The 14,601-nt window shown below is 36.8% G+C and overlaps 2 protein-coding genes across 3 annotated transcripts; one reads left to right on the top strand and one right to left on the bottom strand.

Moving 5' to 3' along the window:
• The first annotated feature begins 444 nt into the window (after positions 1–444).
• Positions 445–5,867, top strand: LOC309494815 (tetraspanin-1-like). 2 transcript variants are annotated; one of them, XM_082164255.1, is made up of 8 exons: positions 445–683; positions 2,940–3,011; positions 3,160–3,369; positions 3,477–3,551; positions 4,143–4,250; positions 4,320–4,448; positions 4,530–4,613; positions 4,914–5,867. In XM_082164255.1, the coding sequence occupies exons 2-8, from the start codon at positions 2,958–2,960 to the stop codon at positions 4,989–4,991; spliced, it is 738 nt and encodes a 245-aa protein (XP_082020381.1). In that variant the 5' UTR covers positions 445–683; positions 2,940–2,957; the 3' UTR covers positions 4,992–5,867. The 2 variants fall into 2 exon arrangements, with proteins under 2 accessions (XP_082020381.1, XP_082020382.1); XM_082164256.1 differs by lacking the exon at positions 445–683 and adding an exon at positions 1,020–1,907 and having other exon boundaries at positions 2,760–3,011.
• A 98-nt stretch (positions 5,868–5,965) lies between these two features.
• On the bottom strand, positions 5,966–14,541 carry best2 (bestrophin 2). Its single transcript, XM_082164214.1, has 10 exons — positions 14,428–14,541; positions 12,618–12,812; positions 12,394–12,488; positions 11,485–11,718; positions 9,107–9,261; positions 8,880–8,957; positions 8,644–8,796; positions 8,407–8,487; positions 8,163–8,317; positions 5,966–6,756 (listed from the first exon to the last, which is right to left on the bottom strand). The coding sequence occupies exons 2-10, from the start codon at positions 12,767–12,769 to the stop codon at positions 6,066–6,068; spliced, it is 1,794 nt and encodes a 597-aa protein (XP_082020340.1). The 5' UTR covers positions 12,770–12,812; positions 14,428–14,541; the 3' UTR covers positions 5,966–6,065.
• Between the last annotated feature and the right edge of the window lie 60 nt (positions 14,542–14,601).

The following is a 14,601-nucleotide window of genomic DNA, read 5'->3' as shown; positions in this document are numbered from 1 at the left end:
TTTATTCTCTATTCAGTTTAAGAATATACTGTATAAAGATATACTGAATATCCTATTCAGGATTCAGTATAATGGATGACACTTTGCTGTAACAGAATTTGCATTACACTGAATGACAAAAACTTTACTCTGAATGACGAAACTTATACTTTAGCTTATATTGCAGGCCATCAACTGGCCACCTATATCAAACAGTGAGCTTGACCAGTAAAGTTAGTCACATTATTACACAGCCAAATATATTTTTTTAACTTGGTATTTTATATGTGTATTTAAAGATGTAATGGCAAAATCAAAGTCCGGACCATTACACTACAAAGTTCACAGAAGTTATTTGAAATATTAAAGTAGACACTTGCATTTAACTTGGTTTTTATGTATCTAAAATTACTTTTGTAAATTTAATTTGATGCGGACATCAAAATGGTGACGTCTTTGTACCTTTGTGGTTACTGTGAGTGCAACAGAATTTCCTTTGCATGAACCTTGTTCATTGTTGGTGGTGAGCACTTAACACTTCTAGAAGAAATGTGTGTTTGCGTGAGTGTTGCATGAGTATAAAAACTCTATGAGGGTGGATGTGGTGAGAATGTTTGAGAGCCGCTAGAACAAACACATCTATCCTAACATCATCTGGAACTGTTTGATACTGCTGAAGGTCCGTCAAGCCGCATCCCATTGATGTGAGTATGTCTTTCTGCCTGTATAAAAAGTTTGGATCCTATAAGGTCCCTCAAATGAGAGTTCCCTTGACAGAAAAGGAATTTCTTTGCCTGGATTTGACATATATGTGAACATTATTTTGTTGTATTTTATTTTACATTATTTATATATATATATATATATATATATATATATATATATACAGTATATATACAGTATATATATATATATATACACAGCAGGAATATGTAGGCGAACTGAAAAAAGGTGGGAAAAAAATAGCAGTTCGCCTACTTGTTCCTGCGGTGTGAAAAACGACTTTTTTTAGAAGTACAAAATGTCCATGTTGTCTCAATTAATATGAGCCTATAAACATCTCCATGTATTATAATCATAAAGGATGGATGGATGAAACATTTTTTTAATTGTGTTAGAATTAGTTTCTGATGTGTAAAATCACTGAAGGAAACTGATTGACTTATGTCAATTACCCTAAAGATGATCAGAAATCCACCTAAGAAAATACAAAGAACACCAGGGGAATAGCTTAAAATCTGTAAATGAGAGCTAGTTCTGACTTGAGTAAAGCTGAGCTGAACTGAATATGGCATTTTTTTGGTAAAAATTAACAAATTGAATGTACTAAACTAAACTAACATAAGATGTTCTTGTAAATTAGTTTCTGATTAATGGAGGGGAACTGAGATTTCTTATTCAACTATCAAACCTTAAAAGATGGCTGAAGGTGCCAAGGAGGAGGAAGAAATCTTGTGAAACATAATCACAGACTGAAATGTCAACAGGAAGACAATGGGTTAGTTAGTCAAAGGGCATGTGGCGCTCCACTTACCCATCACGACGTCCACACCAACGCCAGCCGACTCTGCGGTGGGCCTGTGTTTAATAAAGTCATGATGACTGATTTAACGGAGTAAATGCACACTTGAGTTTTGTTTATTAACCAATTAGACTATAAAATGTATTTGTTAGAAAACCGCCCAAATGACCCCAAAACAGCCCAGATTTTGCTCAACCGCCCAGGGTTGCCAGGTACCAGAAAAATTTCCAGCCCAAAGCCGACTCAAACCCGCCCAAAAGGAATGAAAACTGGTGTGAGTTCATTATAGAATGCGGTTGTCACTCCCGTAAATAGCCGAACTGTGTGTGAACGTTACCGTATTCGAATACAGGACTGACAGCCGTATTCTGCTGCTGTGTGAATGTGACCAGCTTCTCCACTGCAAGTAAATGTCATCTTAAAGGGATAGTTCACTTTGAAATTAAATTTTGGTATGTTTTAGCTTATCTCAAGGGCATCCAAGATGTAGGTGTCTTTTTTTCCGCAGTAGTTTCAATTTTGATATTTTTAGGTCAAACCGTTCTTGTCTGTCAGTCATATAATGCAGGTCTATGGTCACTACCTCAAAGAGCATGCACAGAGTCCAAATTAAAACAATTCCCCGTCGTCCAAATTAAACAATTCCCTATCGTAAGTACACATTGATGGCCTAAGACACGAAACGAGCGGTTTGTGTGAGAAAACGAACAGTATTTATATCGTTTTTACCTCTTGAACACAGCCACGTCCAAGTGATCTGAGTGTGCGCTCGCATCCTGCTGTGTGACGTGTGCATAGATATATACATATATAGATATCGCCTTGGCTACGGTTTCCAATGAACTGCAGTAGCCAAGGCGACATCTAGTGTATATATCTATGCACCAGTCTGCGTACACGTGACGTCACACAGCAGGATGCGCCCGCGCCCTCAGATCACTTGGACGTGACTGTGTTCAAGAGGTAAAAACGATATAAATACTGTTCGTTTTCTCACACAAACCGCTCGTTTCGTGTCTTAGGCCATCAATGTGTACTTACGATAGGGAATTGTTTAATTTGGACGATGGGGAATTGTTTTAATTTGGACTCTGTGCATACTCTTTGAGATAATGACCATAGACCTGCATTATATGACTGACAGACAAGAACGGTTTGACCTAAAAATATAAAAATTGAAACTACTGCGGAAAAAAAGACACCTACATCTTGGATGCCCTTGAGGTAAGCTAAAACATACCAAAATTTTATTTCAAAGTGAACTATCCCTTTAAGGAGGAACATGTGAGGTGTGATAGCAATACAAAATATATCTTGTTGTAATATCATTCTATAATCGATCTATCGTTCTATCTGTCAAGCTTCAAAGGTTTCTAAACTTTGAAACAACATGCAAAGTTTGTCTAGTTTTAACTGACACTTTTTTTTTGTACCACAGACCAACAAAAACAAAACCATGAAGGTGACAGGATGTTTAAAGCTGGCTTCCACCTTCTACGGGTTCCTCACTGTAAGTACGGTGGATATTTAATGGTTGATTCACTGGAGGGACCATAGTTGGGGACATACTTTATATTTTTAATCCACAGATGGAGAAATCTGGTGATGAATGAGCACTTCCGAATAAACAATTTCTTTTTCTCTTTCGCACACTGTAGTTGAGTGGAGGCGGGACTGTAGGACTCGGTATATGGTCACAAATGAAGAAGAGCAAGACTGACTTGTTTAAAACGATTGATGTTGCTACTCTTGCCACGATCATGTCGATGGGCGGCCCGATGCTGATCGCTCTGGGATGCGTCCTCGCTCTGATGGGTGTGGTTGGTTGTTTTGGCACTTTGAAGAAAAAAAGATGGATGCTCTTGGTTGTGAGTGTTTTAAAGTGTCAAGCCATTTTTCTGACTGACAATTTTCAGAAAACAAAAGGTATTGTAGAGATTCAATTTCTTGACGTAATTTGTCTGTTCTTTTTCAGTTTTTCGTCATTGTGCTCATCATCTTCATTCTCCAGGTCCCCATGGCAGTGTTTATCCTCCTCCCCAAGAATGTGGTGAGAGCAAATGAGACACAATTTTCAATGAAGGCTGGCAAAACATTATTAATTGTGACTGTGAATCAAGAAGACAAACACATTTCACTTTTTAAAAAAACCAAATTCAGATTTGAAGCAGAAATGAACCCTGTGCCAACCACCCAGCAAACACAGAAAAACACAGTATTTGGTTCCCGTTTGGTAATTTTTCTGGTTATTACGTTCAAGGAACGTCCTTTTTAAGTTTTCTTTTTTTGCAACCACAACATAACGTCCCCAGAACGTTTCAGGGTGGTTATTTTTAAATAGTTAACATAACTTGAGAGTAAATATGATTTCAGATATATTTAACACCCTTATTAAAGAGAACATGATGTTAATCAAGTGTTTGTTACAGACCAAAAGAAGGACAATTCAGTGGTAAAAATGTACTGATATACTACTTTAAGTCAAATGATTTTCTGTAAAAAAAAAAAAAAAATCATATTTTAAAAATCATAGATTGTGTTATATGGTGCGAAAGAAACTTAAACTCGGGGCAACCTGTCTTATGCATAATGTTCCCATAAGGAACGTCTATATTCAAATGCTTCCTTTGCTCGTTAACAGAAAGAAAAATCTTTGAGCAGCTTAGAGGACAAATTCGTTACAAGCCTTCAGAAGAACTATAATCAAGACCTTTCGATCACCAGCATATGGAATGAAACTATGACCAAGGTAAGACAGTCATGCATGTCAGCTGTGTGTTCCGTCTAATATTACAATGTTCATATTTACAAATTTTAGATGAAATGCTGTGGATACAAAGGCTATGATGACTTCACAAATTCAACCTTTGTAATGAAGCAGTCATTATATCCCACACAATGCTGTGGTCAATATTCACCATGTGGAAAAGATAAAGCTGCGAACGAGGTACTGCCTATCATGACCAATTACACAGCAAAAAGTTTACAAATACATCATTTTCACGAAACTCCTTCATTCCTGTTTTAGAATGTAAAAGGCTGCATTTATGTGCTGCTGAATGAAAATGTACCCATTTCCGGAGCTTTGTCCTTTCTGATCGGCATTATAGAGGTAATATGTGACCCTTGACCTTCCCAAACTTTGAACAATTAGAAAGTGGGAAATGGTCCACTGCAGAATTTTTTTATTAGTTTATAACCGATTTGCATGATTCGATTCAAAGATTGAAATTGCGATTGTATTTTTAGTTTGTTTTCTGAGAGTTTTTAATCAGGCATCTTGTAGGCCTATATTAGTATATATAGTATATATCAGCTGGGATGAGTGTTTTAAGAGAGCATTGTACTCAAAACAGCAATCAATTATTGATCATAAATGATATTTATATTCAACTTCAACCCTGTTTTCCAGATCGTTGCCCTGATAGTTTCCCTGAAAGTCTACCAATGCTTGGGACACGTACCTGCCGTCTTTGAAGATAATCTGTGATAAACTGCTTTTTATAAATGTATATTTTTGTTTTATTATTTCATTTATAATACAGTTCCTTCAGACAAAAATGACATTTTGTGTGAAAACAAAGAATTTGTTTTTCTTAAAAATATTACTAACAATCATCTACAGAAACTTAGTTTCAGTTTTACAATGTCTAACAAATATATATAAAAAATTTGCATCGCTTATTTTGCTTTAAAAAATGCTTATTTCATTTAATAAACTGTTTCTTCATTGTTTGTAACTTGACAATATAATGCTATTACAAAGAACAGCTGTTAATACTTTCCTTTTAATAAAAATGATTAATAAACTTGATAATGAGCTCATAAAACCCTGTTGTGCAGTAATTCCTGGTAAACAATTATATTAATAACTTCATTATTAAGAGATATTTCTGTTCCTAAAGTAAGCCTACAAATCTTTCTGCTGCTTTAACGTTTATTCATTCTGTAGTAAACTATATACTGTAAATATAAAAACTGGTTTATGTTTACTGCATATTTGTATTTGCTGTTGTTTCTTTTGCATTACACTTTATTTTAATATATATAATCACCAGTCTTACAATGCAGCAATACTCATAAGGATTATTTCCAACAGTTCAAATCAACATCAAACCTAATAATCATCTGAACGCTATTATTCATATTCATAAGAGAGTTGCCTGTGTCATTCTTTCACATTATTTTCATATTTTCAAAACAGAAAACTAAGTCTTATTTACCACATGTTGCTATTTTATGTAGACATTCACTCTATTTTCAAGAAACTAGGAAAACTAGATCAGTTTCAGTGCTGATTATCATTGTTCTGTCACATGATTACTTTATCATAGCATTCACTTTCAGAAGAATCTAAAAATACATTTTTTAAATAATCTGCCAAGTATTATAATCCAACAAATTACAGACAAGTGCATCCAAACCTTCTGGTTGCATGTATCAATATGAAATAACACAAAAGCGATCATGTTACTCAAATATTTGGTCACTCCTTGACCTTACTCGACCCTGTGACCTCTGACCCTACACTCACACACTGACTTTGACCATTAGAAGGCAGCCATTATAGCATCTGCTCTCTTACTGAATTCTCCGGAAATGCTGAGACTTCAAGCGACGGGACAGTCAGTAAAGACACTGCTTCTACTTTGCTATTGGGTGGATTGGGTTTTGGTGTCATGACCTTTGCCGGGTCACGGATAGGCTGGAAAGAGTACAAGTCGGGTACAGAGCGGTTGGTGGTGTTTGAGGAACAGAAATGAGAATTGACTCGTCCCAGAGCGAGAGGACTCTTCCTCCCTGCTGACGCCTGCGCTGTGGGCGGTGGGATTTTTGGCACTAGTGAGTCTTTCTCCAGCATCCTCTCGTTTTTCTCCTCACCTCTTCCATCTTGCTGGAGGAACTCCACACCTGAGAGCGGAGGACAGGTGCTGACGGGTCCTCCAAAGCTGCAGATGGTGCTCTCTGTGGTGTCCAACCCGAGTCCAGACGGCACGGAGCCGGCCGTTCCCGCGCTCTCCTCTTCCTCATCCTCATCCTCAGCGTCGGAGAAGGAGGGGTCCGGACTGACGGAGCGGGTCAAACGGTGCAGCTGGGCGGAGGTGCGGCGTAAGGCTCCGCTCATGAAGCCTGTGGGAGACGGGGAGCCGAGGAGCCGGTTGAAGAGGGCGAGGTTGTGGGTCCTCGTCACGGATTCCTCCAGGTTCTCGGAAATCTCCTTCAGAGGCTGGAAATGCATCTCCTCTTTAGGAATTCTGGGGGATTTGAAATGTACAAATTATTTATTTCAACAAAATTGTCAACAAAATATTTCTAACAAACAAATTTAGTTTTTGAAAGAAGTCTCTTCTGCTCACCAAGGCTGCATTTATTTGATTAAAAATACAGTAAAACAGTAATATTGTGCAAATTTGATGACAATTAAAAATATTTTGTATTCCTGTGATCATTACTCCAGTCTTCAGTATTCAGGATTATTATCAATGTTGAAAACAGTTGTGCTGCTTATTTTTTCAGGATTCTTTGATGAATAGAATGCTCAAAAGAACAGATTATTTTTCTTTACAGTCACTTTCGATCAATTTAATCCATCCTTGCTGAATAAAAGTATTCATTTAAAAGAAAAAAAAATTTGTCTAGTGTAATGCAACAAAAAATGCACCGTAAATATATAAACCAGCATTGGATTATTTTTTTTTTTCACTTTTTTTTTTTTTTTTTGTGCAAACTATTCCTTTCAAAATCATAGTTAAATGAGTAGCAGCTATTTATGACTGTAATCCACCATGTTATATTTTCACACAGCAATCCCGGTAAATTACCGTAAAATGAACGGTAATGACTTTACCAGTAAATTTACACGATTTCACACAAGCAACGGCGTTTTGGCTTTTCACCGGTTAGAGACCATTCTCACATCAGCACTAAAATACCGGTAAATTCTGTGATGTCAGTCATCGGAAATGATCTTTAAACGCTTTAAACGCAGTTGTCTTCATCCGCCCACATGAGGAGAAGCGCTTTAGTTTCACTATCTGTTCAATTTGACAAAAAATTTACGTCTAAGTGAAAGGCGTAAGGGGAAGATCAAACAGAAAGCGTGTTTGCTCTTAAAAACATGAGATGCACATAATAGTATCCAAAAGAACCGCAGAACTGATGGAAGGAAAAGAAGGCCGGGTCTCGAGTGCAACAGGTTGAAAAAGCTCAGAGACGTGGCGCAACGGTCAAAAATGTTCATTTAGCGCATATGTACATAGAAAAACGATTAAAAAGCAGCAGAGCTTACTGTAAACAGCACTGAGTAATCACGTTATCTCCATAAGAGCTCTCTGATTGGCCCAAAGCAAACTTCTTATATCAGCACGTTCTGACTTCGTACTCATACCGGTAATCTTCATTCTGCGTTCACACACAGCATCATACCGATAATTTACAGGTAATTTTACAACATCCCTTACTGTTAAATTGCCATAACTGATCTACCGATATTTTTTGAAACGGTCCTGTTCACACACAGGTTGACGATCTCTTAACCGCCGGTAATTTACCAGTAAAGACTGTATGTGTGAAAGGGGCTATTGTTTGCAGTCGTGATGAGGGGTACAGTAAACTGTCTGGCCTGAAAAGATGAGTGTATCTGTGTTTGGTGAGCACTGACGCCATGTCGAAGGTGGAGCCTTGGAAAGAGGGTTTGCGCAGCACGAAGAGCGTAGCGGCGGTGTACGGCGGACGAGGATTCGAATCATTCCAGTAACGATCTCGCTCCATCACGGGCAAATCTCCATACATCTCATCCACCGCCATCATGGACACCTTTTAAACGCATACAGAGAGAATATCTCAATAGTGACTGTGTGTGAAACGAATATATAATTTGATGTACTGTAAACAGCAAGTAGCACCTGGAAGTTTCTATCTATCAACCAGTTGGACTCAAAGTCATCATCATCCTCTCCAAATGGATTTATGAGCTGCTCTGCCACCTGAGAAATAATTACACAATGACACAAACAAATATTGATTCAATTAGTCATGGAATGATACTGGGTTCATGTTTACACTTGTGGGCGGGGTCATATATGAAAAGGGAGGGGCATCTAGTTAATATTTAAATTATATTAGGGATTCTGATTCCTGACCTTCAACCAGCCAGCATAGAAAAAGAACTGCAGAAGGGTGAAGATGGGGACGTAAAGGTCAAGGTCGTGACCCGGGTAACCCTGACCCGGGTCCAGAAACTGACGGCCAATCAGACACACCAGGAAGAAACTGTACACTGCCAGACTCACAACCTGCGGTGGAAAAAAATATCAATTATTCCATTACATGCCATGAAAACCCTTTCAGTCTCTCTCATCTGAAGCATGTCTCTGACCTGTGTGTAGACCAATGGTATGCTGATCATGTCATAGTGAAAAAGCATGCTGCACTTCCCTCTGAAATTGTTCAGCTCCTACAAAAACAACATTGAAAAAAATGTGATTTATCCTTTCAAACATGCACTTCGCTTTTACACTAGGCATCGAATCTTTTGATTTGAATGTTCTTACTTTGGTAAATACTGTCATGTAAAACCTGCAAAGATCTTTTGAACGTAGTTACCTCCAGTAGAAGTTTATAAGTATTATCATCTTTGATTCTGCCGTCACAGCGGGCGACTGCGGCCAGGTTAGTGAACCACACACACGGGACCCAGTACTTGTTATAGGGAGAGTGTAAACTCTCAAACTTCTTACGCTCTTCTCTTGTCATGAAACCTAGAAACAGACAGATGTTATTCAATGTCAGGTTTCTATGGAGGTCAGTTTCTGCCGGAGGATGAAAATATAAAAAAGGTAATTAAGATCTTTTTTTAAACTCACAATTTTGACTATTTCCCACAATTCCAAGTTTATATCTGGCAGTTTTTCCATCTTGAAATTCTGGGTATTATTTTTTTTCTGAAATCAGACTTTTTTTCTCTCAGAAATGCACGTTTATAATGCACAATTCTGATTTAAAGGTATAGCGGAGGATGTTTTACTTCCTGGTGGGTAGTCTAAACTATTGGTCCTCCTAATTGTCAATCATTCTGGTGAATCAATCAAACTTTTCAAAAAGTGGAGAGGGCGGGTCTTATCTAAAATTTGGAAAGATCCTCCGCTATACCTTTAATTTCTCACTATTCTGAATTTATACCTGCCAATTTTGAGTTAATTCTGAAATATTATGTTTTAATGTTTAATGTTTAATATTACGTTTTTGTGTGTGTGTGAGATATTAACTATGGAAGCTTGTTTCTGCCACGGAATAAAACAATTTAAAAGGAAATTGCGACTTTTTATCTTACAATTCTGACATTTTTATTCTCAGAATTGTGAGATATAAACTTGCCATTGGGTGTTAAGTCATAATTGCGAGATAAAAAGTCACAATTACCTTTATTTATTTATTCTGTGGCAGAAACAAGCAATTCTGCCATTTTTACTCAGAATTCTTCATTTATTTCTCATAATTCTGACTTTATTTCTTGCAATTCCAAGTTTATCTCAACTCAATTTTGAGTTAACATCTTGCAATTCAGAAATTATTTTCTCTGAATTCAGATTTTTTCCTCAAAAAACGTGTTTATAATGCACAATTCTTATTTAATTTCTCACAATTCTGATTTATACCTGCCAATTTTGAGTTAACATCTTGCAATTCAGAAATTATTTTCTCTGAATTCAGATTTTTTCCTCAAAAAACGTGTTTATAATGCACAATTCTTATTTAATTTCTCACAATTCTGATTTATACCTGCCAATTTTGAGTTAACATCTTGCAATTCTGACCAATTTTTGGATGTATTATCTTGTAAGGGTCTTGTAATCTGTCTGTATCACACAATTCATACTTCCGGTGCACTCAGTGTCTGAATTCACTCACTCGTTTTCATTCACTCCTTCAGGTGGACTATATTAGTGGACTCATGTAGGGAATAGTGAATGAGGGTATAGGGGGCGATTTTGAACACACAACAATACTTGTTATCATTGGTGTCTAAGAACTTTTTGATAAAAGTCACAGCGACTACAAAAACATTGACAAAAAATATGTTCTGTGGTAATTTAGGAATTGCTGAGAAAATGGGAATCGATGGTGAGTTTAATATCTTGTTTAAAGGGTTAGTTCACCCAAAAATGAAAATTCTGTCAGTAATTACTCACCCTCATGTTGTTCAAACCCCGTAAGACCTTCGTTCATCTTCGGAACACAAATTAAGATATTTTTGATGAAATCTGAGAGCTGATCACTTCTCCATAGACTGCTAGGTGGCCCAAACTCGTAGTGTTTTTGCGCTGTGCGTCTGTGTTATACGTCATCATGCATCACACACATGACTACCGTCGGCCAATAGTGAGCCTACGTGGTGACGTGTAACACAGACGCACTGCGCAAAAACACTACGAGGCCCAGAGAGAAGGAAATAAATAGTGGAATAAAGTCGTTATTTTTGTTTGTTTTTGCGCACAAAAAGTATTCTCGTCGCTTGATATACTTAAGATTGAGCCACTGTAGTCACTTGGACTATATTAACGATCTCTTTAATAACTTTTCTGGGCCAGCAAGTTTGGGCCACCTAGCAGTCTATGGAGAAGTGATCAGCTCTCAGATTTCATCAAAAATATCTTAATTTGTGTTCCGAAGATGAACGAAGGTCTTACGCGGTTGGAACAACATGAGGGTGAGTAATTACTGACAGAATTTTCATTTTTGGGTGAACTAACCCTTTAATATCTTTTTCTGGGCTTCTTAACAGTTTGTGGCCGTGCGATATGCAGCAACATTTATGTTCTTCTTAAATGGTACCACTAGTTCTTCTCAGTGGTCAGAGACAACAGGCCGATCAGCTGAATAATGGTGGGTTGCGCCACCTAGTGTGCAGGTGTAAAATGCAGTCTTGGTCTCTCTATAGGCAGTTACTACTGTGTTGTTAGAGTGTTGTAAACTCATGTTACCTGCTTCAACTACGTGATCCATGGTGGGGAATCTCTTGAACACGGCAGTGCTGACGGAGCGCAGGATCAGGAGCGCGGACAGACTGGTGTAGCGCATCAGCGTGCGTCTCAGAAGCCGGCCGTGCTCGTCCCCGCCCTGCACGCCCCCGGAGAGCGTGCACATGATCCTGTCCGGCAGCGGGATGGAGGTGTACTGACTCCACCAGCGGTTCACTATTAATGTCACGTAAAACCCTGCGTGTGATATAAAAAGTTTTTTTTTATTTTTTATGCATGCTTGTCATCTGCTAAAATCCCTGTAACTTGTTGACATCATCCTCATATTTTTTGTTGGGAAAACAACATCTGTGATCACTGATGAATTCTGTGATTTCAGTAAGATTAGGCTATTTTTGAAGAAATGAACACTTATTCAGCAATGATGCATTAAATTGATAGTAAAGGCTTTACAATGTTACAAAAGATTCCTACTTCAAATAAATGCTGTTCTTCTGAACTTTCCATTTAAGAATACTGGGGGGAAATGTATCAGTTATGATCATATTAGAATGATTTCTGAAGGTTTCCAGACCTTTAATTCATTGAAAGTCTTTGGGATGTGCTGGAGGAGACTTTACATAGTTTCGGACTTGCATTGACAACATCAACAATGGATGCACATCTTGATGGAAATTAATGTTGTAATGTTATTTCCATCAAGAGGTCCATCAGTTTTTCACTCAGAAATACATATTTCAACCTGCAATAATATTTCACAATATTACCGTTTTTACGGCATGAATAAATGCAGCCTTGGTGAGCAGAAGAGACAAAAACATTTTAAAAAAGGTATCAATCTCAGTAAGTTTTGAACGGTAGTGTAAATTACTGACTGAATTTAGTGGTTATGCTGTCCCAGGACGTGCGTACCTAATACGAAAGACATCGGGATGAGACTGGCGTAGTTGTTGCAGTAAATGGAAAGCTTTTCAAAGTATCTCTTCTGATCGTCCACAAGGAAGAATCTGGAGAAGAAAATGATGTAGATAAAATGTGACTCGATCAAAGCATCAGATGAGGACATTAACACATGCACACACACACACACACACACACACACACACACACACACACACACACACACACACACACACCTGTATGTGATGCTGATTGCGGTGTACATGGCGAAGAAAGCCAGGAACTCTTTGTACAGGACTTTATAGATGCTTCCCCTCCAGGCCAGCAGGAGTTTGGAGAAGCCGCAGAAGCGCGCGTTTGCCACTCTGGCGGTGTAAGTGACCGTCATCACTCAAACTCAGTGTGTCACAGCGTACTGGAGAACAACTAGGCTTAAAGAGAAGATTAAAGTCTCCAGAAACACGCCGCAGGAAAGTCAAGATACATTTTTGATCAGACTTTATATTAGGGTGTTAATATATTACGCAAACCTGGCAACCCTGGTCAGCAGTGTAATTACTAATGTAATTACTGAAATTACGCAAGCTTTAATTACATGCAGGTATTATTTAAATATAAGTACAATGTAAAACATGTATGTGCACAATAAAGCATTGTTTCAAATTATTCATTTAAATGTTAGTATATAATCCTGAACCATATTTATACACACATACTTAAGCACTTTATTCTTTTTTTTCTTTTTTCTTTGTTGTCTACCTTTTTTTAATTAAATTGCTTGTTCTATGTGTCATGTGTATGACTGTGTACAGTTGTACAGTATGTTTTTATTTATTCCTGTAGCCTTTTGGTCAGGTCATGTTTGTAAATAAGAAGTGGTTCTCAAACAGTTTACCTGGATAAATAAAGGTTAAATAAAAATAAAAATAAATAAAAATAGTTAGACACTTTTTGTAAAAAGAAATGTATATGATACACAATTTTAAATGCATTACAAAAAACAAAGAAAGCAAGGATAGATTTTAAAAGAATAAAATAATGTAATACTTAACAGATTCAGCATTATATTGTTATTAAGCATGTAGCTCAAGCTCATTCATATGTGAATATATACTGTATTAATGAACATATTTGAATGAGTTTCATGCCATTTTAACCATTTTATTATTATACTTTGTTATTATAAGCATTTATTATAGGCCACAAAAATGTAATACATTTGAAATAAGTCATAATAATTCAATATCCAATACATTTAAAATAATAAGAAATTTTATTTCTAAATACTCTTATTTTTTTCTTCCTAAGGAAACCTTTTTTCTTTTTTCTGTATTAGCAAATATGAATTTTTTTATTGAAACAAATAAAGTTTACATATATATACATATACACACCTTATATAAACTAAAATCAAATATATAAAATTTCATTTTATATATATATATATATATATATATATATATATATATATATATATATATATATAAAATGAAATTTTATATATTTGATTTTTGTTTACATAATGTAGATATTATTAAAGTCTTTAAATAAAAAAATAACTATTAGCCAACTGTATGGTCATAATGATAGTTTTGTTTGGGATGGGGCGTCTCTGCCTCCTTCAGTCCAATAAGGGCTCTGTGACATAAAATTGTTCTTTTTGAGTTTTTATTTATTTAGTTGAGGATCAACGTATGTCTGATATCCTGCTGTGGATCCCATGGGACAAGCGCTTTGTCATCTAAAAGAGGCAGAGGCACAGATGCAGGTAAATGTGGGTATAAACGCGCCATTCCCGGGAAAACATGCTGAACTGCACAGGTGTTTATTTTTCCACGAGATTTCGCATGAGAAACAAACACACAAGCATTTCTGCCACAGTCTGTTATTCGATTTCCAACACATTTCCTTTTTTATTTTTTACAATATTGTATACTCAGTATTGCAATAAATGTATTACAATAAATAATAATAGTAACAATAAATGACTCTATTCTATAAACTTTATGTAAGACAATGTCTAAATGAAACTACACGTGTTCTTACCTTTTCTCCTCAGCCTCAGAGGAGTAAAATATTTCACTGCATAATTTCCCAAGATGTTCCAGTGGAGCTTGCGTGTGTTTCTGTCGTTTCTTATGTTCTGACAGGAGTGTGAGGTCCTGCATCGGGTCAAACGCACCTCCTCCGTCAGGAGGTGGGACTTTAGGTGAGGAATCA

This window comes from Leuciscus leuciscus, assembly GCF_965113295.1.
Source record: "Leuciscus leuciscus genome assembly, chromosome: 3".
NCBI lineage: Eukaryota > Metazoa > Chordata > Actinopteri > Cypriniformes > Leuciscidae > Leuciscus > Leuciscus leuciscus.
Note: the sequence above shows the minus strand (reverse complement) of the source record. Positions and strands in the feature narration are given on the sequence as shown.

Coding starts and splice junctions, on each gene's coding strand:
- LOC309494815 (XM_082164255.1), top strand. CDS start 2,958: ATGAAGGTGACAGGATGTTTAAAGCTGGCTTCCACCTTCTACGGGTTC. Junction 4,449..4,529: donor AAGATAAAGCTGCGAACGAG/GTACTGCCTATC, acceptor TTCCTGTTTTAG/AATGTAAAAGGCTGCATTTA. Junction 4,614..4,913: donor TTCTGATCGGCATTATAGAG/GTAATATGTGAC, acceptor CCTGTTTTCCAG/ATCGTTGCCCTGATAGTTTC.
- best2 (XM_082164214.1), bottom strand. CDS start 12,769: ATGACGGTCACTTACACCGCCAGAGTGGCAAACGCGCGCTTCTGCGGC. Junction 8,958..9,106: donor CTTATAAACTTCTACTGGAG/GTAACTACGTTC, acceptor TTGTTTTTGTAG/GAGCTGAACAATTTCAGAGG. Junction 8,318..8,406: donor TGATAGATAGAAACTTCCAG/GTGCTACTTGCT, acceptor TGCGTTTAAAAG/GTGTCCATGATGGCGGTGGA.